Source organism: Typopeltis vanoorti, chromosome 5 (assembly GCF_054136105.1).
Source record: "Typopeltis vanoorti isolate ZY-2024b chromosome 5, IOZ_Tvanoo_1.0, whole genome shotgun sequence".
Classification (NCBI taxonomy): Eukaryota; Metazoa; Arthropoda; class Arachnida; order Uropygi; family Thelyphonidae; genus Typopeltis; species Typopeltis vanoorti.
The window spans coordinates 85,028,066-85,054,511 of NC_143553.1; the positions used below are offsets into that span (position 1 = coordinate 85,028,066).

The window sequence follows — 26,446 nt, forward strand, 5'->3', positions numbered from 1 at the left end:
GCAGCGTAGCTACTGTAAAACTTTTATACCTCCATATTTTAGCTTTCTAGTCAAATATCATCTACTCCAGCTGCTTTTCCACATTTCAGGTTTGTGATAGTTTTTTTTTTTTTTTTTACTTTCAAGTACAGATAATTATTCCAAATGGCATTCCTGCATTCCTGTTGAGTGTTTTCTATCACTATGCTGTCACTGCTCGTTTCATTTAGCATCTTGCAAGGTAATTACTCCATACAACAAGAATATCTTTATCGTCAGTTTTCATGTCCCTTTTATTATCTCTAATTCTTTTTACAGTAATCTTTTCTCCATTTCTGAGCTTTCAATAGCCTCCAGAATATTTCGCCACCTTCCTGATGTTTATTTGTTCTTACCAAAGTCTTTCCATAAGGACATCTTTTGTTATTTTTATTTATTTATATTTTATTATATACATGTGTTACTATTATTGTTATTATTATTTTGTAACATATAAAAATGTTAGAACTTCAGAACAGTTTAGACAGTTCTACTCTAATTTGTTCATGTGTGGCTGACACATTCTCATTGTAGTCTTAATAATGAAAGTTCACTTGGTACTCGGGCCAAAATTTTATGCAATCAAAATTCTAACTTGAGTTCAGTGTATTGATTTTTATTTAAATGGCTTCAATTTAAAAGACAATTCACTGTCTGTTAGTCAAACTTCACTTATGCCAGTAAGCTCTAACAAGAATTAACAATGCAAAAAACTTTTATCATTGTTCCAGATGCTTCTAGAATTAACATACGTAAAATCAGTGATTAGATTCAGCCGGGGCTCTCCAGGGCCCGGCCCCAGAACTTTTTTATGCACCGAGCAGGAACATTTTTTCTGCTCTGTGACTTTTCTCCCTTTATGGTAATTAAGCCTAACACAAAACAGCAATGGCAGGTTATTAAGACGTGCATATGACTGGTGCGGTATTAACAAAATATCGCGCGACCAAAAGATAAAAGCATAGCCAACAATTCAGTTGAAATGCTAACTCTCTCTTTCAACTGAATTCCATATGTGAAACTGCCATAACAACATTCACTATATATATATATATATATGTGTGTGTGTGTATTTCTTAGTTTTAACACGTTTACGAATTTTAACACATTCGGTTGAATTTTATTGCTGCCGAGAGAACTCACACACATCTAATTAATAACAATAGTTTTTAGTTAGATACTGTGTTTGCCAGTGCAACATATGGTTTTGCTTGAGTCTATACAGCATAGTTCTGTATGAGGGGACATGCGATTCATTAATCAGTGTTGTTTTTTATCCCAGTTGTCTCTAATTGCCTATTTGTTGAGAAATATATTACACAGAGTGCATGCTTTATTCACTGACATAATAAAAGTACTTATTTTTCTTGTCTCTGCAGTATAGTGGCTATTGGAGAGGGTGTGTTGTTTACAGCAGGAGCAAGTTGCTATTGCCCCGACGTGAAAGTTTTTAAGCTTTTTTCATGTGTGAGGTATATACAAAACTTTTTAATTTCTTTTTTTGAAAAATAAAATCAGGGGTGCACGCTATATGCGAGGGCAAGTTATATTCGCATAAGTGTGGTATTTCAACTATGGATAAGTACATTGGTACCTTCTTTAAATGGAAAAATAGCTCAGATGACAGCGACAATACGAAACAAGTTTGTAATGACAGTTTGCGATGTTTAGTTTCTGAAGAGAAAGAGGTCTGTAATGAATCCACAGAAACACAGAATTCCCATCAGTTGCAATGCGATAATATTAATACACTGAACGAAAGGAAAGATTTGCTGACTTTCTGGACACTTAACTAGTGGATTGCATTCAAAGGTAAATACGATTGGTTATTTTGTAGGAACATTTTTCTGTTTTGTGACATTTCTCCCTTTAGGGTAATTATGCTATTATTAAACAATTGTTTACAGTTTTGAATGTGTATATAAAGTCAATATCAACAGTCGTCTGATTACGAACAGTGATGAAAGGGACGGAGAGGTTTGGAGCTTCCCCAGATAGCATCCAAAGGTAAATACAATTGGTTATTTTGTATAGGGCCCCGGAACTTATTCGTTTAGAATTTAACCACTGCGTAAAATGAAGTAGTCCTTTCATTTCACACCTACCCTTACACTTTGTATGGAACATCCCATTCAGATTCATTACATGATAAACTATACTAAGCATTTTGCGATTATTCTGATGCTCGCTGCATTCAATAATGCATATACATGCATTCTCCTACATCCTCCACCCACAAAAGATTTTGTTTCCCCGATTTTACACCAGCAGCACTTTTTCCAGATAGGTAACTTCAAATTCATTCAAGTGCAATTACTAGCCTTAGCTAAGTCTTTTTGTCCACTGAATCTACTCCACACATCTATAACCTGCACACCATTTCTGCTATATAATTTACAAACTAACTCTACAAATTCACTTGGTATGTGTCCTGATGAGAGAAAAAAATTAAACAATATAACTAGAATGGAAAGAATAAAATCCCAGGCCTCATGATAAAATTCTATCAAATGCTGTAATGGGTCTGTCAAGCCCATATCAGATATGAACAGGAAAGCTATTAATGTTCCAAGAGTTATAATTTCTGACAGTGCTATTGTCTTCGAACACTTTTATAGTGTTTTTGAAAGGAGCCAAGGATGTCTTGAGTGGTGGACATGTCTTCATCAACAATGCAGATTTGAGTGATAGACCTTACTTCGTGGAATTTAGTGAATTGTCTATTGAAGAATGCAGCTGAAGGACTATCTGCAAAATGCGTATTCTTTCTACTTGTTTTTGGCTTTCCACTTCTATTCTCTATGTTAATATTTCTAATGATGTTGCTACATTCTATACCATTGCGATGATTTGCTAAGAGAGGGTCTGGAATTTGGTTGAAAAGATCAATGGAAAATTTGGTGGAAGTGTGTTCATGGTCCAGAACTGATCTCTACTTGTTCCATGTAACGGAATATCAAGATAAAACATCTTGACATGTTGAGGTCAAGATGTTTTATCTGAATTATCCTATTTATAAGGGAAGAACAGATATAAATTCAGTCAAGATGGGTACCAATACCTTGATTCATGAATATGTAAACCTGGAGGATTATACATTAAGATTGCAAATCCTCTATACGTCTACTAGTTGAGCATTGTCAAGACATATTTTTAACTGTGCATACCGCACTTCTCTACTCCTGGTGGTGGGGGTGTCCTCCTATTCTATCTAATGTGAGATTTTCAATACAATTCCGGTCTCTAGCTGCTATGATGTAGTGGGCACCATATAAATATGGCTGCAATTGCTGGAAGAAATTTCGTCTAACTGTTCCATTGGATGGAGCATAACATTTATAAACCTTATTACATCTACAGTGTTTCTAGTCTATTGTCAAGATTCTCCCCTCTGCATCCCTTTGGATATTACAGAATGACCCAAGGAGGGGGGGGAGGGGCAAGAATAAGAACTCCTACTCTAGCCCTGTTAAATCTTCCGTAAGCTCCAATAAGAAAGAAGTGGATATCTATCTGTTAAAGTGTTTATATATTTTCTCCAGAAGTGTGTTTCTTGAAGAAACAAAAATATGATATTATAGCATGGCATAAGTTTCCATATAGATTCTTTTTAACTTGCCTGTGGAATCCTTGTACATTTAATGAGGCAATGCAGAAAGGAGATATGATTAATGAAGTGTCAGTGGTAAAATTTCTAGATTTCGAACGAACCTGATGAGGTCTTCAATTTGTATAGCCTCCTTCTTGACTTTTCCAGTTTTTTACAGTTGCTTTCCATTATTTCAATTTCATGCCTATCATTCTTGATTTAGAAGCTTTACTTTTCATGTAGATGATAATCATACTGAGAAAACTTTGAATCAGTAAACGCTATTATTTTATATTTAATTGTATCTTTTGCTTTCTCTTTATTAGCATGAGATGGTTCCTCATAGTCCATAAACTTATCTGAGCCCAAGGAGTCTTCATTTGATGATCCACAACCTTCTTCATCTTTACATTTTTTATTACTTCTTTTTCCTTTTAGATGTAATTCCTTTTTTAAATACATCTTTTAATATTTTTGTTTATTCTCAATTGTTTTTTGTAATTAACTCATCATTTCATTTTGATGGTCTTGTCTGCATATTAAGTTCGTTTGGATGCCTTACTTGCTTTTCTGTTTCTTCTCCAGTTTTACCTTGTAAAACAGTTTTATTTGTTTGCATTTCATCTTGTATCTATTCAGTTGTTATACTAGGTAATTTCAACTAATGTTGTACCATCCATATTTGACTGGGAAAGTGGCTCCTGCAGTTCTGGAATTTTGGGGCTAATTTCTGGCTGATTTGGTTGCACACTTTTTCTGATTTTTACCAAGTATAGTTTATTTGAAAGTGCCGTCTTTGCTAGACTGAATTGGAAGATTTGGGAACTCTTCTTCTTTATGCCTCTCCAACACACACACACACACACACACACACACACACACACACACACACACACACACACACACACACACACACACACACACACACACACACACACACACACACACACACACACACACTGTTCTAATTGGCTTTACTGGTGCTCCCACTCTTTCAGCGCAAGTTCTGAAAGGGTTTGAGATACTGATTAATGATATGTCCAATCTCCATACAGTTGAAACCTTTGGCTTTGGGGTAGTTGCCACCCAAGTGATCGTATGAAACACAAGGTAAGCACTGCCTCTGTACTCTCAGATAGTTCACCATAACTTGAGTTGTATGATGTTGACAAAATATGAACTTTATCCCCAGCAATAAGAAAAACAACTTTCAAGATTGCTCTGTTATAAACACCTTCAACATTGGGAGTGACTATCATATGGTATGCAGTAAAATCCAGATAAACTGCCAAAAAAGAAAGAAGAAATGTCTCGAAGATCAAAGCAAAACATAGATGTACACAAACTCAACATTAAAAAAGATATAGTCCAACATGACCTAAACAATAGATTTAAACATAGATGCCAATTTAAATATAGAAGCCAATGCCAATCCATGAGAAAGTAGTGACATTATTACCCAAAACCTTTTACAATGCTCACTTGAAATAGCTGGTACCACAGAACAGAAATAAGACAAAATTTCTGAAGAAACGAAAGGGAAATGAAACAATCGAATACACTGAATTGTGCAAAACAAACAGAAAACTTATCACAGAAGAAATAAGAAAATCCAATCGTAAATTCATACAACAAACAATTGAAAACAGCCATAGACTCAAAAAAACCAAACAACAATTGATGAGCAGCAATAACAGATGATTGCAGTTAAACTACAAGATGGGATAATAACCAGAGACAGATATGCTATAGCAAAAAGAATTGAAGAATTTTACTCAGTATTATATCAGGATGATGAATTAAATGAAGAAGAAGAAGAAGACAACTACAAAATAGCTGAAGTACCACAGATTCTACCAAAAGAAGTTATGTGGAGCATCCAAAGCTTGCAAAATGAAAAGGCTGCAGATGAGGATGGAGTTATAGCTGAACTTCTAAACGAAAGTTGAGAAATGATCTACAAACTCTTAGCAAAACTATTTACATTATGCCTGAAGAAAAATGATGTACCAAGAACATGGAAGAAGGCTACTCTAATTTTGATACATAAAAAAAAAGGTGAGGTAGAAGACTTGACGAACTACCGCATCAATCTACTATCAGTCGTTTACAAAAGTCTTAGCTCATAAGTTTTGTACAACTCTAGACCTGGCACAACCAAAAGAATAGGCAGGCTTTTGAAGTGGACCATATTCAAGTTGTACAGCAGATTATGAATATCGGCATAATGAATATCAGTTACCAATTTGTCTTGGTTTTACTGATTATGAGAAAGCCTTTGATTCAGTAAAAACTTGTGTAAAAACACATACTCCAAATTGCTAGAAAAACAGCAGGCCTAAAGATAAACCTAAAGTAGACCCAAGTTATGTTCAGTAGCTATATCCAATCAGAAATAATAAAAATCAATAATGAGGAAATTAAAAAAGTAGATCACTACATATACTTAAGACAACAGATATCAATGGAACAAAATATCATGGATGAAACTAAAAGACACGACACACGATGCGATGCTTGGATGGAAAGCACTTGGAAAATTCATTTTAGAAATTATGGACTTTACAACCATGTTATAAATAACTATTTCCCGACATTTCGACCTTCATATTTAGGTCATCATCTGGAGTATATACAAATATACAAGGACAAGCTGAGTTACATTTCACACAGTATGCTAAAGAAACAATGATTTGATCAACGGTTATTCTACTGGCATGACCTCTAGTGAAATTATAAAAAAAAAAAATAAAAAAATACAGATAAAATTAATTAATTCTTAATTTTATCAAATACAAAATGAAAATTTTGTATTTTGAAAATACAATCAAAAAATTACTTCCGCACTACACTCGTTCCCCGAGAATTGACGGTCTACCAAAGATACACAAACAAAACACACCACTCCAGTCGATAGTCGAAGGTATAGAGAGCCCAAATTATCACCTAGCCAAGATATTAGCATCAGCACTCAAGGAGTTGGTAGGTCATTCTCCCCCCCCCCCCCCCTCCTATATCAGAAACCCACAACACTTCATAAACATAATCAGACATTACATTAGAAAAGATGATTTATTAGTCAGTTTTGATGTCTCTGCCCTCTTTACGAATGTCCCAATCAATGACACAATCCTTCTTTTACAGAACAAATTCCCTCCAGATATCATGGTGCTCTGTGCATGTATTACATTCTGGTTATTTTGTATGGCAAAATGCATTCTAACTACAAACAAGAAGGCACAGCCATAGGCTCGCCATTATTCCCCCCCCCCCCGCAACTTTTATATGGAACATTTTGAGCAACATGCTCTAGATTCCTCTCCTTCAAAACCCAAAGTCTGGCTTAGATACGGTGACGATGTTTTTGCGATCTGGCCCCATTGCCACTAGACAGTTTTCTTAGCCACCTAAACAAACAACACAAACGCATACAGATCACAATTGAGATTGAAAAACAGAACACACTTCCGTTTCTAGATACACTTGTCAGATGTCTTCCTTCTGGAAGTCTTTCCCTCACTGTTTACCGGAAACCGACACATGCTGGCCAAAATATACACGAACTACTACTACTACCACCACCACTAAACACAAAAATTAGGTGTCATCAATGCTCTAAAACATAAAACACAGGCTTTGAAGATTCGCTCCATTGAACAAGCGCTGAAAGCCGAATTTAAGTTATCAGCAATACTTTTCTAAAAAATGGTTACAGCCAAACACTATTAACAAAATTCTCTACAAGACCTCAATAAAAGACAAAGATAAACCAGACTACAATAAAACTATAACCATTCCTTACATTTAAGGGACATCAGATAAAATAAACAGAATACTACAATAATGCAACCTCAAAGCCACCTTTAAACCTCCTGCAAAATTAAAAAGCTTACTCAACTCATCCAAAGACCCACTCCCTCTGTTGGCCCACCCTGGAGTATACCATATTTATTGTACCTGTAATCTACCATATATAGGGGAAACAGGACGCACAATTCCTATCAGACAAAAAGAACATAAACGACACATTAAATATAATAACTATGGTGAAGCTGGCCTTTCCGATCATGCCCTGAACACTTTACATAGAATTGACTGGAAAATCACTAATTGTTTACATCACACCAAAACATGGTGTGAACGTAAATTTAAGGAAGCCTGTGAGATTCTTGTCAACCACCTCAATCTGAACGATAATGATGGTCTAAAAATCCCAAGCATATGGAAGGCACATATTCTACCCACAGAATATGTGCTAAACAAAATATGAATTAACTATAAACAGGACTGTAGATAATCCAGAATCTTAAATTTTATTTAACAATTGTCATGTTAAAAATAGAACATCATTGTTACTGTAAGAAAACTATCTATATGAAAGAATGTTTCTCTTATGTTATCTGAAATAGAATTTAGCTTTGATGTAGTTTCTAAATAATTAATTAATTTTTTATTTTATCTGTATTTTTTTTTTTTTATATTTTCACTAGAGGTCATGCCAGTAGAATAACTGTTGATCAAATCATTGTTTCTTTAGCATGCTGTGTGAAATGTAACTCAGCTTGTCCTTGCATATTTGTATATACTGCAGATGATGACCTTAATATTAAATATTTATAACACGGTTGTAAAGTCCATAATTTCTAAAATGAATGCTGATCACCGTGTAACACTAAAAGAAAAGCACTTGGAAAATTATGTTCTCAAATACAACTACCATTGTGTCTGAAGAGAAAAGTTTTTAACCAATGTATTCTTCCTATACTGACATATGGCTGTGAAACATGGACACTAAATGCAAAGGAAATTCAAAAATTAAGAACAACACATAGCATAGAAAGAAGTAAGTATGCTTGGTATTATCACAAGACATGATCACAAAAGGAATATGTGAATAAGAAACCAAATCAAAGTCTCTGTGGGCTGGGCATACTGCTCAAAGACAAGATCAATGATGGACAAAAGAAGTACTGGATTGGATTCTACGAGAGGAAATATTACCGTGGCGTCGACCTAAATCATGGTGAGATGATATCATTAGATTTGCAGGAGTGACATGGGAAAGGAGAGCCATGGACAGACAGTTTTGGAGTAATCTTGGAAAGGTCTTCAGCAGTTGATTGACAATGATGATGATATATATATATATATATATAAAATAAATCAGAACTAAAAATAAGCAAATTGCTAATAGCTTTAATATAAATAACTGACCTGTGAACCTTCTTCTGTTCCACCAACAATTCTAAATCCAAAACCACTCTCTTGCCGAACAAGGGTTATAGTCAACTCTACATATTCTGGTACTCTTCCTAATAAAGGTGGCCTTAGTCCACCTGCTCCATACTGACTACAATTTAAACCATTATTGGGAGGTCTAGTATCTCCTTTAGCACCCATTCCTCCCATAGAATGAGGATTTTCATGTTCAAATGAAGTGGTATGTTTCCTCCTTGATAAACTATCATACTGTGAACTTCCAGGAGAGTGTGCTGATGGTTGAAAATATGAGGAAGTACCTAACTGTGGTGAATAACTGGATTCCTGATGCCCAGGAGAAGAGCCAGGTGTATCATGAAGAGGTCCATTACATGGATGATACTGTCCATATGTTGTAGAAAGATTTAATTGGTTAAAAGGACTGCTTTTTACTGGTGGTTTTTGTTTAAAAGTTGCTGAGTTAACACTTGAAGATTGCTGATAACCATCTGTTTTCCATTCCCCATATGTGCTAGGAGAATATGAACTGCCACAACTAAGATTACTTCTTGATGTCCATCCTTGAATATTTTGACCAAGAGATGAATTGTTATCATCATAGGTATTAGTAGTTACAGGTCGAACTACAGATGATCTAGACACATCATCACTGTATTGATTTTTAGACTGAAGTTCCTCTTGAGAGCAAAGTGGCTTACTTTTGTTTTCTTCAGTATGTCTATCACCACCTCTATCTCTAGTAGTTTGGTCAGCCCAATAAGTATCTCTCAGCCTTCCAAGAGTGGCATACCAAGAAGAATTCACTTTTTCAGATGTACCAAAATATGATGGAATAGGTGAACCATCTTCTTCCTCTGGTCTCCAAGACTCTGTTAAACTAACTGAACGACTATACACTGGATGCTCAGTAGACCTGCTGCTTCCGCCACTCCCAGAAGGATGAGGTTGTCGTCCAATGATTTGTTCCTTGCTTGGCATTTCACTAGATCTATTTAAATGTACACTATCACTCTGCCGTAACACTGCACCTGAACTGGAGTTCCTGGAGGGATCAGATGGCGAAGGAAAATAATCTGAGATCGGAGACTGCACCCAGTTGCGTGTATCTACAAGAGGAGTCTTTGGCCTGTTAGCTGGAATAGCCTCCTTGTCTCTGGAGCTATACAGATCCGCAGTAGGTGTTTTACTTCTATATGCACCAGTTGTTAATGGGAAATAATTAGCTGCAAGAACAAAACAGGTTTAATAATTGTTTACTATGATAAAATTACTCTTTCAAAATATTATACTATCTGCACTAGGATTGATCTCCCCCCCCCCCAAAAAAAATTCAATCATACTTCCACTTGTCTAGTCTCTCTCCCTCTCACACATGATACCAAATTATAAAACAATCATTAAATCTACACAATACTGTATTTGACAAAAATCAATAAGAATACCTACCTGTACCTCTAGAATTTGGAGGAATGATGAAAGAATGAGAAGAATTATTGCTACCACTTCTTCGTACTGACAGTACATCATCTGATGACTTCATCTAATAAAAGATATATTATGTCAAATTTCTGTGGTGATCATTCATTACTTCTAAAGGAGTTTTGTATTTTCACCATTTCTTTTATAGGAGGACTAAGATAATAACCTTTATATATTTACTTGAGAATATGATCAATTTATGAAAAGTAATAAAGATACAAATTTACACTACAAATCAGACTACAATTATGATTTGTATGGAAGGATATCACTTGTTCTCTTCACAGCTGCAATTTCTGACAACATTATAATATCCATATATTATTTAAAACCATCTATTATTTGTGTTCTAGTTGCACAGAGGAGTGTGTATCACCTTGATTAAAATCATCTTTTTTTTTTTTTTTTTTTTGAGATTGTATGAAAATAGGGATTGTTATGACTTACCATATACAATACAAAGCTTAAATGCTGACTGAAGCTCAAATTAAAGTTTAATGATTCAAAAATTTCATCTCTGTCACAGATACATTGTTGGGGGGATACAATATAGGAAGTGCAATGCATGCAAACTACAAAGAATAAGAGATTAGAGTGGAAGCTTAAAATCAAGGGGGGGGGGGCTCTGTTGGTACTGGTAAGCAGCCTTGGCTTGAGCAGAAGGTTGAGGAATTTTATTTCCCATATTTTTAATAATTTTCACACAACCATAATTTATTGAGGTTCAGTTAATTATTGAAACCAGTTGCTGATTCAAAATGCTTCCACTGATAAAAACAAAAAAGAAGAAGAAAAAAAGAAGTCATTCTCTTGTATTTACTGCAATGAAACAGTTCACACAGCCAATCTCAGCCTTGAGTCCTTTACCATTACAATAGCACTAAATGAGATTACCCACATGACACACTCTTTCTTTCCTCAGGATGACTACTGTTATTAATAACTGAAATAATTCTTAGTGGGATGAAACCTTCATCCCCCAATCTATCCCAAAACCTAGACCACTATCCAAACACTAGGTTTCCAACAAGCATGAAAAAGCATATCAAGAAAATAACAGAATTTGGTAGACTGCAAATAGCTGGAGACAAAACTCCAGCATCCCACTCAGCCTACAAAAGCAACATTTAAGTGCAAAAAAAAAAAAAAAACCATCAACTAACCAACCCAAATCTTAACTTTAAGAGACCAACTGCAAAAAACATTTACCTCCTACTTAAATGGTAGTTAGACCTTCTGATCCCTCCAATTTTATGCATCCTCTGCTGATCCATGTTTCCACCTCTCTTACATCCAGATGGTAGCACTGTAACATTATCCAAAGACAAGGCAGACCTCCTGGCAGTATTCTTCTATTCCAACTCTTGCACTGATGACCAGTGCATGAGTCAGAATAGAGGGATGTAAGACGGGAAAGTACCTCCCATATTACCATGAAGTGCTTACTGCATGCTCCTATCTTTCATCAGAAAAATCCTTACCAGATTGTACACCAACAAGTCTTTTAATTCTCACAGTATCCTCCAGTTGTGCTTCTGAATTAACATGCATGCTATAACATCTTTACAATCTTTCATATTCATTGAGAATCTACCCTTCAGCATTCCAATCCCAAAGAAAAGAGATAAAATTGAGCCACCAAACTGTCTCCACTGCAATCGCCTCAGCTCTATCGTAAATAGAGAAAGTAATTGAAAATCAACTTCTTCATTAACTAGAGGCCCACCATTTAATCAATATCAACTGGTATGGATTCTTCTGCTCTCATCCCACAGAAGATCTCCTTGCCATTGTCATTCATCTATGGTCACAATTAATGAAAATATTTCTAAGGATTATGATCAGGTCTAGCACAAAAGTCTAGCTCACCAAATTACCAATGTATGGCCTACCACCCACCCTCTGCATTGCCAATTTCCTCTCTGGTCATTCACTGCATGTCACAGACGATGGCTTTCTTAGGTTACTCCTACTCCAGTCAATGCTGAAGTAGGAGTAACCTAGTGCTCCATTTCACCAACTCTTTCTCCTATTCATAAATAATCTACTATCAGTAACCTAAAATCTCATCCACAGCTTTCCTGATTAAAGGACCCCCCCCCCCCCCCACTATCCATTTGTCCTTTTCGTTGGAACCTTGCAGAGTACCACATATCCCAAGCTACATATACACATATCACAGTTTTTCACATTTGGTTTTTCCAACTGGAGGTTTACAATCTTGTACATAAAACATACCAAAAGATTCCTTCTTTCTTCTTGATCAATCCTACACATGGCATTAAACATATAGGTTTTTCAACCTCTTATGTGTGTGTGGGGGGGGGGGGTGGAGTGATATTAAAAAAACTCCCCTACAGAAAAAGTCCTTATAGATGAGACATTTTTTTTTTCAGATCATAAGAAGAGGGTTCAGTTCCAGAAGAAAGAATTCTTTCATGTAATATTAATAGCAGCAGAAGAGAGTAAGAGTATATATAACACTGGAGAGTGACAGTGTACAAATAGAAGAGCAGTAGTATAATATAAGAGAAACTTCAGAAAACCTCAACATTATCCCATAACCTGGTAGTTATTTCTAGGTAAATACTGATATTGATGAGGATATTCAGTGTTGCTGGATATGTGCTAGTGTAGCTTTCAGATATTTGAGAAAAACAAGTCTTTGATGACTAGAGCATCAACAATACGACCAACCTCTTGGTTTATAATGATGTTGTAATCCTATCTTTGCTGTATGATTGCGCACCTTGAACTACATAGTACAGGAACCTGAAAAACTTCATAAAATATGACAACACTGTTTTTTAAGAATCCTCAAAATGCAGTGGAAAGACAGATGGGTATTTTGAGTGAAGTCAACTGCAAACATAAAGGCAATGATTATTCACCACCAACATTTGTGGTAGATAATATTGCCTCAATACAAAGCATGCAAAAAAGAAACACTTCAAAATAATTCTAGTGGTAAGACTTATACGTTGGTTAGACATAACTGGTAATTAATTTACGGAATTAACAACGCATATAAAGTAAATTAATTAAAGATAACTTTAATGAATCACTTCTATATTTCGACAATGTCACATTGTCATCTTCAGGAACATAAAGATATGGTATGTGCACTACAGGAACTAACAAAGCAAATGAGGCAGAAATTAAGACACTAATTTTGTTCCTAAAGTCCTAATGGTGCCCTCTTGCGGGCTAATTTGGTAGTCTTGGCCGTTGGGCTGAAGTTCTCATAATGAAAGTCTCCCAAATTTGGGGCAGTTTCATGCACCCAAATTTGTTGAGGTTAGGAACGTTTTTTAGAGCTGCTGAAGATTCTTTGAATAATCTTTCGTATTTAAACTTGCTGCGATGGATTATTTTTGTCTTCTTCCAACGAATTTTATGGTGGGTATCTAAGGCATGGTCTGCCAGCCCAGAGCGGCTGTACTGGTGAAACCGGATGTAGTCTTGGTGTTCTGAAATCCTGATATTTGTTGTTCTGCCTGTTTGGCCAAAGTAGGACAATTTGCAGCTGCAAGGGACCTGGTATACACCAGGTAGGTCTAGGGGAAGTGGTTGGTCTTTGGTAGAGCGGATAAGGGATGCCAACTTTTTATATGGTCTGTAACAGGAAGTAAGGTCATATTTCTTGAGGATATTAGTTATTTTTTCAGAGGTGCCCTGGATGTAGGGGATAGTGATAGACTTGGTGTAGTCTTTATTGTTGAGGGGGGGAGGGGGGTTGTGGTTTTCAGGTTTTAGTATTTTTTGGATTTTTTTGGGGTTATAGCCATTGGCTAAGAAAGTGTTGAGGATGTGGTTTAGTTCTATAGTCAGGGCCTTGTCATCTGAGCAGATTAATTTTGCCCTGTTATATAGTGTTTTTATCACCCCATATTGTTGTGAGGGGGGGTGGTGGGATTGCTGGTGAATGTATCTGCCAGTGTGGGTGGGTTTTCTGTAAACAGAGAAAACCAAAGATCCATCAAGCTGGCGGGTGATTAAAGTGTCTAGGAAGGGTAGGGTGTTGTTTTCCTCTTTTTCTAAGGTGAACTGGACTCTGGGATGTTGGTTGTTTAAGTGTGTTAGGAAGGAGTGGAGTGAGTCTGAGCCATGTGGCCAAATAGCAAACACATCATCCACATAACGAAGCCAAATAGTGGGTTTTTGTGGGGCGGAGTTTAAGGCTTTTTCTTCAAATGTCTCCATAAAGAAATTGGCCAAGGGTGGGGAAAGTGGTGAACCCATGGCTGTCCCCTCTATCTGTTTGTAGAACTTTCCTTGCCAAACGAAATAGCCTGAGTTCATTGTGAACTGAAATAGGGGTGAGATATCGGGAGGAAACTTGGCTTGGATGAGCTCAAGGGTTTCTTTGAGTGGGACATTAGTGAATAGGGAGGAGACGTCAAAACTGACCATTATGTCAGTGTGTTGGAGTGTGAGGTTTTCTATCAAAATCCAAAAAATACTAAAACCTGAAAACCACAACCCCCCTCCCCCCCTCAACAATAAAGACTACACCAAGTCTATCACTATCCCCTACATCCAGGGCACCTCTGAAAAAATAACTAATATCCTCAAGAAATATGACCTTACTTCCTGTTACAGACCATATAAAAAGTTGGCATCCCTTATCCGCTCTACCAAAGACCAACCACTTCCCCTAGACCTACCTGGTGTATACCAGGTCCCTTGCAGCTGCAAATTGTCCTACTTTGGCCAAACAGGCAGAACAACAAATATCAGGATTTCAGAACACCAAGACTACATCCGGTTTCACCAGTACAGCCACTCTGGGCTGGCAGACCATGCCTTAGATACCCACCATAAAATTCGTTGGAAGAAGACAAAAATAATCCATCGCAGCAAGTTTAAATACGAAAGATTATTTAAAGAATCTTCAGCAGCTCTAAAAAACGTTCCTAACCTCAACAAATTTGGGTGCATGAAACTGCCCCAAATTTGGGAGACTTTCATTATGAGAACTTCAGCCCAACGGCCAAGACTACCAAATTAGCCCGCAAGAGGGCACCATTAGGACTTTAGGAACAAAATTAGTGTCTTAATTTCTGCCTCATTTGCTTTGTTAGTTCCTGTAGTGCACATACCATATCTTTATGTTCCTGAAGATGACAATGTGACATTGTCGAAATATAGAAGTGATTCATTAAAGTTATCTTTAATTAATTTACTTTATATGCGTTGTTAATTCCGTAAATTAATTACCAGTTACTTCAAAATAATGATGTCTCAATAAAAAGAATGCTAAAGAAGCATTTTAAAAATTATACCAACATAAAGTTCTGGTGTCAAAAGAGAAAGACAGTATTTACATGTCAAAAGAGAAAGACAGTATTTACTTTAGATGTCAAAAGAGAAAGACAGTATTTACAGAATCTCAGTACTTTAAAACACATCAAGAAAGAGAAGAAAACAACAAGAAAGACATGTCAAATTGGCATTGGCAGATGTTCCTAAACCATCAATGACTCCTGAAAGTATATGTTATCATTACAGAAGATGGTGTGGATCATGCATTGGTATAATCAACTATCTCCAGTAGCTGTTTGGAAGAGAATCTTGGGAGAAACTGTCAGTGATGCAAATAAATCATTTTAGAATAGTGCAACTTCATCATCATCATCATCATCAAATTCCTGCCATGTACCCTCAAGGGGTGTACAGGATATGATAGTACTACATGAAAAAAATTACATCATTATTAATTTCCTATCTACAATTTTCCTCCAAATCAGTCTGTTACTTGTCAACACTCCAACATTATCAGATCTTATATTTCTATCGTCTAAAGCACTTTGTACCGTATCAATCAACCTATATCTTGGTCTTCCTCTGGGTCGTTTTGCTGCCAACCTGGCAGAGAACACTTGTTTTGCTAATCTTTCCTCACCCATTCTGTTTAAGTGACCATACTACTTGAGATTAGCTCTGCTAACGCATTCCTGGATGCTGACAATGTCAAGTTCTTTCCTAATATCCTCGTTTTTAATATGATATTGCCATTGATGCCATCTGTTCACACCTATAATCTTTCTCAGGACTCTCATATCTACGGTCTCTAGTCTTCGGTCAAGTGTTTTACTTCTGATCCAGCTCTCAGATCCATAAGTTAAAACTGGTTTGAACACTGTCTTCTATACAGCTAATTTAGTGTTCCGACTAATTTCTCTCTTATTCCATATGAATTTATTCAATTCACTTCCCACCATACCAGCTTTGCTGATTCTGTTGTCTATTTCTATATTTAATTTACCATCTTCAGTAAAAATCGTGCCTAAATAGCTGAAATGTTTTTACTTGTTCCACAGGTTCTCCATTCACAACACAGTTGACATTTTCAATGATTCTGCCTATTTTCATTGTCTTTCTCTTTTTATTGCTGACCGTCATATCATATCTATTACAACAGCTATTCAATTTAGTCAGAGAATCTTGCAGACTTGTAGCGGATTTATTTAGAAGTATAACATCATCCGCATAAAGCAAAGAGCTGACATTAACATCTCCAATTTTGATATCATGTTTAATACCACTTTCCTTCATAATGTGATCCATATAGATAATGAATAACAGAGGGGATAATGTACATCCTTGTCTCACACCAGATTTAACATTAAACCATCTTCCTGTACTTCCTTCAATTCTAACTGCTGACTTACAACTCAGATAAAGACTAAGTATTGCTTGATATAATGCCCCATTGACACCATATAACTGCAGCGTATTGAATAGCTTCTCTCTTGGCACCTTGTCATATGCCTTTTCCAGATCGACAAAACTTAAATACAGATCTTTGTTATATTCCCATGCTTTCTCGACTATTTGTCGTAAAGTGAAGATCTGATCCTGACAGCCTCTATTTGGCCTGAATCCAGCTTGTTCTTCACCAAGCTTTTCTTCCACAATTCTTCTCAACCATTTCTCAAGTATACGTGCATAGATCTTGCCAGGAACACTCAGTAGGGAAATACCTCTGTAATTCTCACATGCAGTTTTATTTCCCTTTTTATATATGGGTACTATGAGAGCTTTACTCCAATCATCGGGAGTTCGTCCCTCTGTCCAGGCTTTCTGAACTATGCAGTGCAGTCACTGTAAGACTCTTATACCACCATACTTCAGCATTTCTGGTCAAATATCATCTACTCCTGCTGCCTTTCCACATTTCAAGCCTTTGATGGCTTTTTCTACTTCAAGTATGGGTATGTATTCCTGACTGCATGTTTCATTTAGCAGTTTTTCAAAGTAATTACTCCATACTTCAAGGATATCTTTTTCTCCCGTTTTCATGTCACCTTTATCATCTCTAATTCCTTTTATAGTACTCTTTCCTCCATTCTTAAGCTTCTTCAACAACCTCCAGAATATTTTGCCACCTTCTTGATATTTATTTTCTATATTCTTGCCAAAGTCCTCCCATGACTTTTGTTTAGCTAGTTTTACACAGTGTTTAGCATTCTTGCATTTGTCTCTATATTCTCTAAGAGCACAAGCTGACTTATTTGACAGGAACTTTTGGTATGCTTTCTTCTTTTCCTTCACTGCCTCTTTAACTTCCTGTGTCCACCAGGGAGTTCTGATTTTTTTATCCTTACAGACAACCTCACCACATGCCTCTCTGGCAGAATCAATCAATGTTTTCTTCAGAGTTTGCCACTGAATCTCCAAGGTTTGATTCCTGTTCTCAAACTCTTTCATTTTTTCTTCAATAATCTTTGTGTATTTTAGTCAACAGCTCACATCTGAGAGCTGCTCAACTTTTATTTGCTTTAAAACTTTCTTACATGTTATTCTTTTCAATATGAAATTCAATTTTATCCTGCTCAAGACTAAATAGTGATCACTTCCAATTTCAAATCCGCTGTACACTCTGGTGTCCCGCACCAGGGAGAAAACGTTGTGTCCCAATTTACGATTTCTACTCTATTCTTACAAATTCCTTTTATCTATATTCTTCTGACTTCTATGCCCGAGATTCATCAGTCTCCTCACCAGAAAATTGTGGGAACACCTGCTGTGGGTTAATGTAGCGAAAAAATTCGCTGTCATCCATGCCTAAATTACTGGAGGGTTCAGTCATACTTGCATCCAATTTACACTAGTTAACACTCTAAAATTTTCAACAAAACTTAACAAAAATTTTACCTCTTAGTTGTCTGATCTGCTACCAAAATCAACTTATTGTAAATAGCTTATAATTAAGATTTTATTAGCTAAAGTACATCCTGTCGACTGCGCCATTTATGTTGTGTCCCAATTTATGATTTCTACTCTATTCTTACAAATTCCTTTTATCTATATTCTTCTAACTTCTATGCCCGAGATTTTACCAAAACTTATACCAATATCTAAGTTATTGCTCCCCGTAGTACCTCTAATATTTGTATTTATACTACGCCTTTTGGGATATTTAGTTTAGGATATTACATACATAAACAAGGAGAAAGAACTCAAATATATCTGAAAGTGTAACTATTGCAGTCATGACACTTAACTCGATTCTCAACTTAAATTTTCCGCATGACTAAGTACAATATTTTGAAGTGGTTATCAACTGCACCATTTATGTTGTCATAAATAGGGAGAAAGTCAATCTCGAATATATCTCTTAGTATTTAAATATTATTGCAGTCGTGTCACTTAATCTCTTTCCTCAACATTAAATTTTCCCGCGTGATTAGGTACGATGATTTTAAGCTGTGCATTGGATTAGCAACATCAGACAACTCTTTTTTCACTGAACAAAAGGTTTATTAAGTTTCTAAACATGGTACAATTCAAATACTAAACTATATACTTATAGACTAACATTAAATTATTACAAGCAATATGGCTATTTGTGATTATGCCGCCATACACATTAATTCATAAATTCACCTGATGTGAACAAATTAGATCAATTCACACTATCTGATTATTCATACTGATGTAGATTAACAAATCATTCACTGCTAACACATACTTGTGACATTTCAATTATTTTATACATTACATTAGGCATTCAATTCTTAGGATACGTAATTACTTAATTCACACTATTCCGTTATACCGTTATTTGCACTAACACACAATTATGTCATTTAAATATCTTGTGCAATACAATAGACAAGCAAAAATACCTTAGGACTCTTAATCATTCACAAATCTTTACCACTAGTCAATCTACACATAACACATTCTATCATATACTAAAGTCCTAGTATAACTTCAACAGTTCTGTATTGGAATCACGATACTTTTCACAGACAAATTTCTAGCTAACATAGGTTATGATTTACAGTACCTTTCTTGAGCTTTTCGTATGGGCCTTTATCCTTTTCCAAACGAACCTCTGGTATAACTTCTCGTAACTCTGGAATACTTTAACACACATATATTTGCTCTACTATTAGCAACGAGGACATCGATCTCTTTACAGCTTTCTGCTTTGCGTAGTTATCACTAGCGTCTAAACGAAGAAGATCCCTCCTTCTCTAGGACTATATGGCAATTTTTCTTTGCTTCCTACTCGGGAAAACGGGAATCGAAATCCCGCTCACTTACGTTTTCGTGTTGTGACGAGGAGATATCACCCCTGTTGCCACTCAGGAAAACCCTGTGAACTCCACCGGAACCAAAACCAAACTCCAAGGCCAAAAGCGACTATCCAAAAAGGTTTTCTCTGGGGGTTACCAACCCTTTTATAGCTGCTCCCCCTAACGGCACCTTTTCATCGACCAATTAGGGTAGCGTTTTCTCACCAAACGTCATTTGATCGGCAAGCCCGTTCTCAATGTTTCAATCCGGGGATCGGCCCAAAGCAATAGCTTTGCTTTTCTTGTGCTAGCCTGACTTAATCCCCTTTCAAACTTTTTCTATGAATTCTACTTAATAACTTAATCTCTCACATAATGTATTTTATGATTCACCCATTTCTACTTATTTACTTAACTCTCTCATTTTTTATCGTATTACAATATTAATCTATACTTTTCTTTGTTAGCTACTTATTTAGTTAGAATTCCTTATTTTAAGTCAGATTACAATATTAATACATTCCTTCCTTTATCAGCTACTTTAACAACAATCCTTACGTTTTATACAATTTACTGGATGCAAGAAATTTTCCATTAAATAATTCATTTTTTTATATAGGAATTTTAACTTATGATATTTATTCTTCATGTTACACCATGATGGCTGAGAATACTATATTCCTAAGATATCAGGTGTAACAACATCACTATCAACAATAACATAGTCAATGAGACTTTTCTTATTCCTAGCCTCTTCTCTCCATGTGAATTTGTGCACATTTTTATGTTGGAACATGGTGTTAGTAATAACCAGTCCATGTCCTGAGCAGAAATCCAACAGATATTTGCCATTATTATTAGCTTTGCTCTTTTCTCCAAATTTTCCCAAAATATTTTTCTATATCTGACAATCATTTCCTTCTCTGCTATTTAGATCCCCAACAAGGACCAACTTTTCATTTTTCATTGTGTCAGTTGCTTTTTCTAAAGCCTCAAAAAATTCCTCCACTTCTACCTTAGTAGAACCTTCTGTGGGACCATAGGCACAAATAAGTCTCATTGTCGAGTTCCCCATTCTCATATTTTCCCACATTACTCTACTTGAGACTGACTGCCATTCAAGAAGATTAGCCTCGTATTTTGTGTTGAATACTATGGCTACTCCTTCTTTTCCTTGATTGTCATTGCCTGAATATAACATTTTGTATTTTTGCAACTTAGATGTTTTATAATGTCTTAAAGACATCATCTAGATGATTTCATGCAATGAAGAATTATTGGAAAGCTTGAAGAAGGCTGTGGAATTACTGATATTGCCAGACAGTTTAGAATCTCACATGGTGTTGTATCTAGGCTCTGAACAGCATTTCAAACCAATGGAATGTGTTCCAGATGTTTGCTAAGAGTACGAAGACAAATTTTTGGTTATCAGCAAAACATAATTGTCGCACCATGGCAGGTTAGGATGCAAGTCAATTTCATTAAACACAGGTATGTGAAATATCTCCAAAAATTGTGGTAAGATGTCTGTAACGAGTAGACCTATATGCCCAAAGGCCTGTAGTCTGTCCAAACCTCATCATAGAGAATGTTTTCAATGGTATCGTATTCATACAAATTGGACAAGACACCAATGGGCTAATGTACTCTTTACAGATGAGAATCGTCTTAGTCTTTCTCTGATTCTAGATGACACTTGATCTAGAATGAAAGTGGTGAATGATACTGCAACAAAGTTCTTTAATGTCATGTTCGATTGTTCTGTGGTGCTGCAGGCAAAGAATTCATTTTTACAGATGACAGTGCCACACCACATTGTACACAGTGGAGATACTTCTGGAGACAAGGGATAATAATCGAATCGAGTGACCAGCATAATCCCCAGAACTCAATCCCGTAGAATACGTTTGGGATGCAGTAGGGAAATGCATTGCTGCTTGAAATTCTCCTTCAGAAAACAAACAAAACCTTATCATTGCTCAGAAGATGAGTGGGCCAGTTTACCTCAAGAACTCCTGAATCACTTGGTGTTAAGCATGGTGAGAACTGTATTGCAGTTTAGGGTGGACATATTTCATACTGAAATGTATCTCTACATAGTTTTCTGTAATCACTGTACACTAATTCCTTAACTATGTCCTTTGAAAATTTGTAACGTTTATCAAAAAAGTATTGCAATTTAATCTGACTGAAATTTATAATACGTTTTTTGCGTAATATAATTTATTAGTATGCTGTCAATAAATTTATGTTCACATTTGGCTATAGTCATGAAAATGTTTTAATATACAAGTAAAAATGTAATTCTTCCTTAGCTTTTGCACAACAGTGTATAAAGGAAATAAAAGATGATTACAATAACATCATAAGGGAATTAGCCTACTGAATTTGGATTTCAAGATATATGTGCAAGGATACTGACAGAAGAAGAGAGATAGCAGATTTGATGAAAAGAAGAAGAGTGGACATGTAGTGCGAGAAACTAGGTGGTGAGGTAACAAACAGAAAGAACTGGGAGATGGTTACAAGCTATTCTATAGTGGAGTATCAGAGATGGGAAGAATGGAATGGGAATTATGTTGTGTAGAGAAATGAAAAACTGTGTGGTGGAAGTAATGTGTAGAAATGATAGAATTATGTGTGTGAAATTAATGTACAGATGAAGTGATGCACAGATTGAGGGAAGAGGACATGTGATTATTCTAAATGGACATGTAGGTAGGAAAAATGAACAGTATGAGAGAATACACGGAGGTCATGGGATACGTCCAGTGAATCAGGAAGGTTTAAGAATAAGAAGAATTTGCAGTTGCATTTGAAATGGCTCTAGCGAATACTTTCTTCAGCAAGGGTAGAACATCTGATCACATATAAGAGTGGAGCCATATCTCAAATTGATTATTTGATGTGCAGAAGAACACATTTCAAGGAAGTGAGGAACTGTGGGGTAATTCTTGGAGCCCACGTCACTTCACAACATCAACTATTTTGCATGGACTTGAAAACAACAAGAACACAAGGAGTGCACAGGATAAAGTGGTTTAAACTAAAGGAGGAAGCAGTGAAGAACATATTTAAGAGATGGTACTTAAGGAGATAAAAAGAGATTTCAATGATATCCAAGCAATGGTGGCAACACAGTAAAGACACAATCAGGAAATGTGGTAAGGATATACTGGTAGAAACATCAGGCAAGGTAAGAAAAAAACAAGGAAAGCTGGTGTTGGGAAGAAAACGTACAAGCAGTGATACAAAGGAAGAAAGCAGCAAACTTTGCTGCTTTCTTCCTTTTCTGTTTTTTTTCTATGGAGAAAAGAAGAAAGAGACAAGAAAAGCAAAAGGCATATAAAAATTCATATGATGAATTAGAAATGACCAAAAGACAGAAGAAAGTTTACAGGTTGGCTAAATATCGGAGTAAAGCAAAGAAAGATACCTCCAAAGTGAAGCAGTTGGAATTATAATAAGAAAAATCTGAATGTATTCAGATCAGGTGGAAGGAATATTTTGATAAGTTGATGAATGAGAAAAATGAGAGGCTGTCTGAGGAAGAGAGACTACCAAATGAAGGAATGATCAGGGAAATTGACAGAGGGGAAGTGGTGAGAGCGATGGTCAAATGAAGAGTGGAAAGGCTGTTGGACCAGATGAAATACCGGTGGAGTTTTGGAAAGTGTTAGGAGAAGAAGGCATTGAATGAATATGAAATCTGCTGAAGGAGATCTATAGTCAAGAGCTAATTCCTGAGGAATGGAGACAGAGTATGGTGGTACCTATATATAAGGGAAAGGGAGATACACAGAACTGCAGTAATTATAGAGGAATTAAACTTATGTCTCATATGATGAAGTTATTTGAAAGAATCATAGATGGAAGGCCGAGAAAAAAAGTTAATATTGCAAAAGAACAGTTTGGTTTTATGCCTCAAAGAGGAACTATGAATGCAATATTTATTCTGAGGCAGATAATTGAAAAATACATGGAAGGACAAAGGCCACTACATGTCATTTTTATAGACCAAGAGAAGGCATATGACACAGTACCTAAAAAAGAGATATGGAGGAGTTTAAGAGAAAAGAAAGTACCAGAAAAATATGAACAGAAATGTGCAAGCAACAGTTAGGAGCTGTTTGGGAATACACAGAGAGTTTTGAGGTAACAGTTGGTTTACATCAGGGATCAACACCCAGTCCTTTTCTCTTTAATATGGTAACAGATGATACTTTAATAGAGCAAGTCAGAGAGAGAGAGAGCGCCTTGGAGTATGCTATATACAGATGATAGTGATGTGCAGAAACAGAGGAAGTGGAACAAAAGCTGATAAGATGGAACAGAGTCTTAGAAGAAAGAGGACTGAGAGTTAGCAGAAGAAAAACGGAATATCTGGTGTGTGTGTGGTCAAAACATCGATACTGAGGAAGATGTGGTGTTGAATGGAGAAAGTCATCAAGAAAGTAGATAAATTCAAATATCTGGGTTCAGTAGTGGTTAGTAAAGATGAGTGGAAAGAGAAGCCAATAATAGAATTCAGGTGGGATGGAAGAATTGGAAAGAATGTCAAGAATTTTAGTAATAGAAAAGTTCCAGTGAAACTGAAAGGAACAATATACAGAACAGTAGTGAGACCTACAATGTTATATGGATTGGAGATACTACCTATGAAGAATAATAAATTTAGTTTAATCCTTTATCCAAGTGTGAGCAAACAAAGTTTGCGCCTGAAAGTATCTTCAGGACTGGGTTAAGGTGGTACACACCAGGGCAACTCGTTGCAAAGGTGGAGCAAGCTACCAACACTCCTATCCTAGTATCTCCTATAATGCAAAACACATCTCCTTGCGGATATGTCTATTGTTATGCATTAAGGGAAGGGCCACTACCCAGACCGGTTTCGACCTTTATTGAGGTCTCTTCAGTGGGAGCCAGGCCCAAGTCGAGATATCAGGCAGAAGCATTTGCAGGTCATCTCCACCTATAGGAATTGCCAATTGGTGTGCCACCCTTTTTTAATAAATTACTCTGGATTTAGAGAAAGATGTTGAAAGTTTATTTTCCACTTGGTTAGAGTATAATAAATTTAGTTTAATCCTTTATCCAAGTGTGAGCAAACAAAGTTTGCGCCTGAAAGTATCTTCAGGACTGGGTTAAGGTGGTACACACCAGGGCAACTCGTTGCAAAGGTGGAGCAAGCTACCAACACTCCTATCCTAGTATCTCCTATAATGCAAAACACATCTCCTTGCGGATATGTCTATTGTTATGCATTAAGGGAAGGGCCACTACCCAGACCGGTTTCGACCTTTATTGAGGTCTCTTCAGTGGGAGCCAGGCCCAAGTCGAGATATCAGGCAGAAGCATTTGCAGGTCATCTCCACCTATAGGAATTGCCAATTGGTGTGCCACCCTTTTTTAATAAATTACTCTGGATTTAGAGAAAGATGTTGAAAGTTTATTTTCCACTTGGTTAGAGTATAATAAATTTAGTTTAATCCTTTATCCAAGTGTGAGCAAACAAAGTTTGCGCCTGAAAGTATCTTCAGGACTGGGTTAAGGTGGTACACACCAGGGCAACTCGTTGCAAAGGTGGAGCAAGCTACCAACACTCCTATCCTAGTATCTCCTATAATGCAAAACACATCTCCTTGCGGATATGTCTATTGTTATGCATTAAGGGAAGGGCCACTACCCAGACCGGTTTCGACCTTTATTGAGGTCTCTTCAGTGGGAGCCAGGCCCAAGTCGAGATATCAGGCAGAAGCATTTGCAGGTCATCTCCACCTGCAAATTCTGCCTGATATCTCGACTTGGGCCTGGCTCCCACTGAAGAGACCTCAATAAAGGTCGAAACCGGTCTGGGTAGTGGCCCTTCCCTTAATGCATAACAATAGACATATCCGCAAGGAGATGTGTTTTGCATTATAGGAGATACTAGGATAGGAGTGTTGGTAGCTTGCTCCACCTTTGCAACGAGTTGCCCTGGTGTGTACCACCTTAACCCAGTCCTGAAGATACTTTCAGGCGCAAACTTTGTTTGCTCACACTTGGATAAAGGATTAAACTAAATTTATTATACTCTAACCAAGTGGAAAATAAACTTTCAACATCTTTCTCTAAATCCAGAGTAATTTATTAAAAAAGGGTGGCACACCAATTGGCAATTCCTATAGGTGGAGATGACCTGCAAATGCTTCTGCCTGATATCTCGACTTGGGCCTGGCTCCCACTGAAGAGACCTCAATAAAGGTCGAAACCGGTCTGGGTAGTGGCCCTTCCCTTAATGCATAACAATAGACATATCCGCAAGGAGATGTGTTTTGCATTATAGGAGATACTAGGATAGGAGTGTTGGTAGCTTGCTCCACCTTTGCAACGAGTTGCCCTGGTGTGTACCACCTTAACCCAGTCCTGAAGATACTTTCAGGCGCAAACTTTGTTTGCTCACACTTGGATAAAGGATTAAACTAAATTTATTATACTCTAACCAAGTGGAAAATAAACTTTCAATACCTATGAAGAAGTCCAATGAAAGCAAGATTAGTACTACAGAAATGAGGATGCTTCGATGGCTGGGTGGAGTAACAAGGGAAGACTAGGTGAGGAATGAACATAT

General features: G+C 36.5%; 1 protein-coding gene across 4 annotated transcripts in view; it reads right to left on the minus strand.

The window, feature by feature from the left end:
* The window catches only part of LOC150106609 (membrane-associated guanylate kinase, WW and PDZ domain-containing protein 1-like), a 494,883-nt gene that overhangs the window by 89,180 nt on the left and 379,257 nt on the right, over positions 1-26,446 (minus strand). For all 4 annotated transcript variants that reach the window (XM_090393225.1, XM_090393223.1, XM_090393226.1 and 1 more), the window contains 2 exons: positions 10,274-10,367; positions 8,822-10,050 (listed from right to left, as the gene is read on the minus strand). In XM_090393225.1, the coding sequence (XP_090249351.1) occupies positions 8,822-10,050; positions 10,274-10,367 (1,323 nt within the window). The remainder of the gene's footprint in view (positions 1-8,821; positions 10,051-10,273; positions 10,368-26,446) is intronic.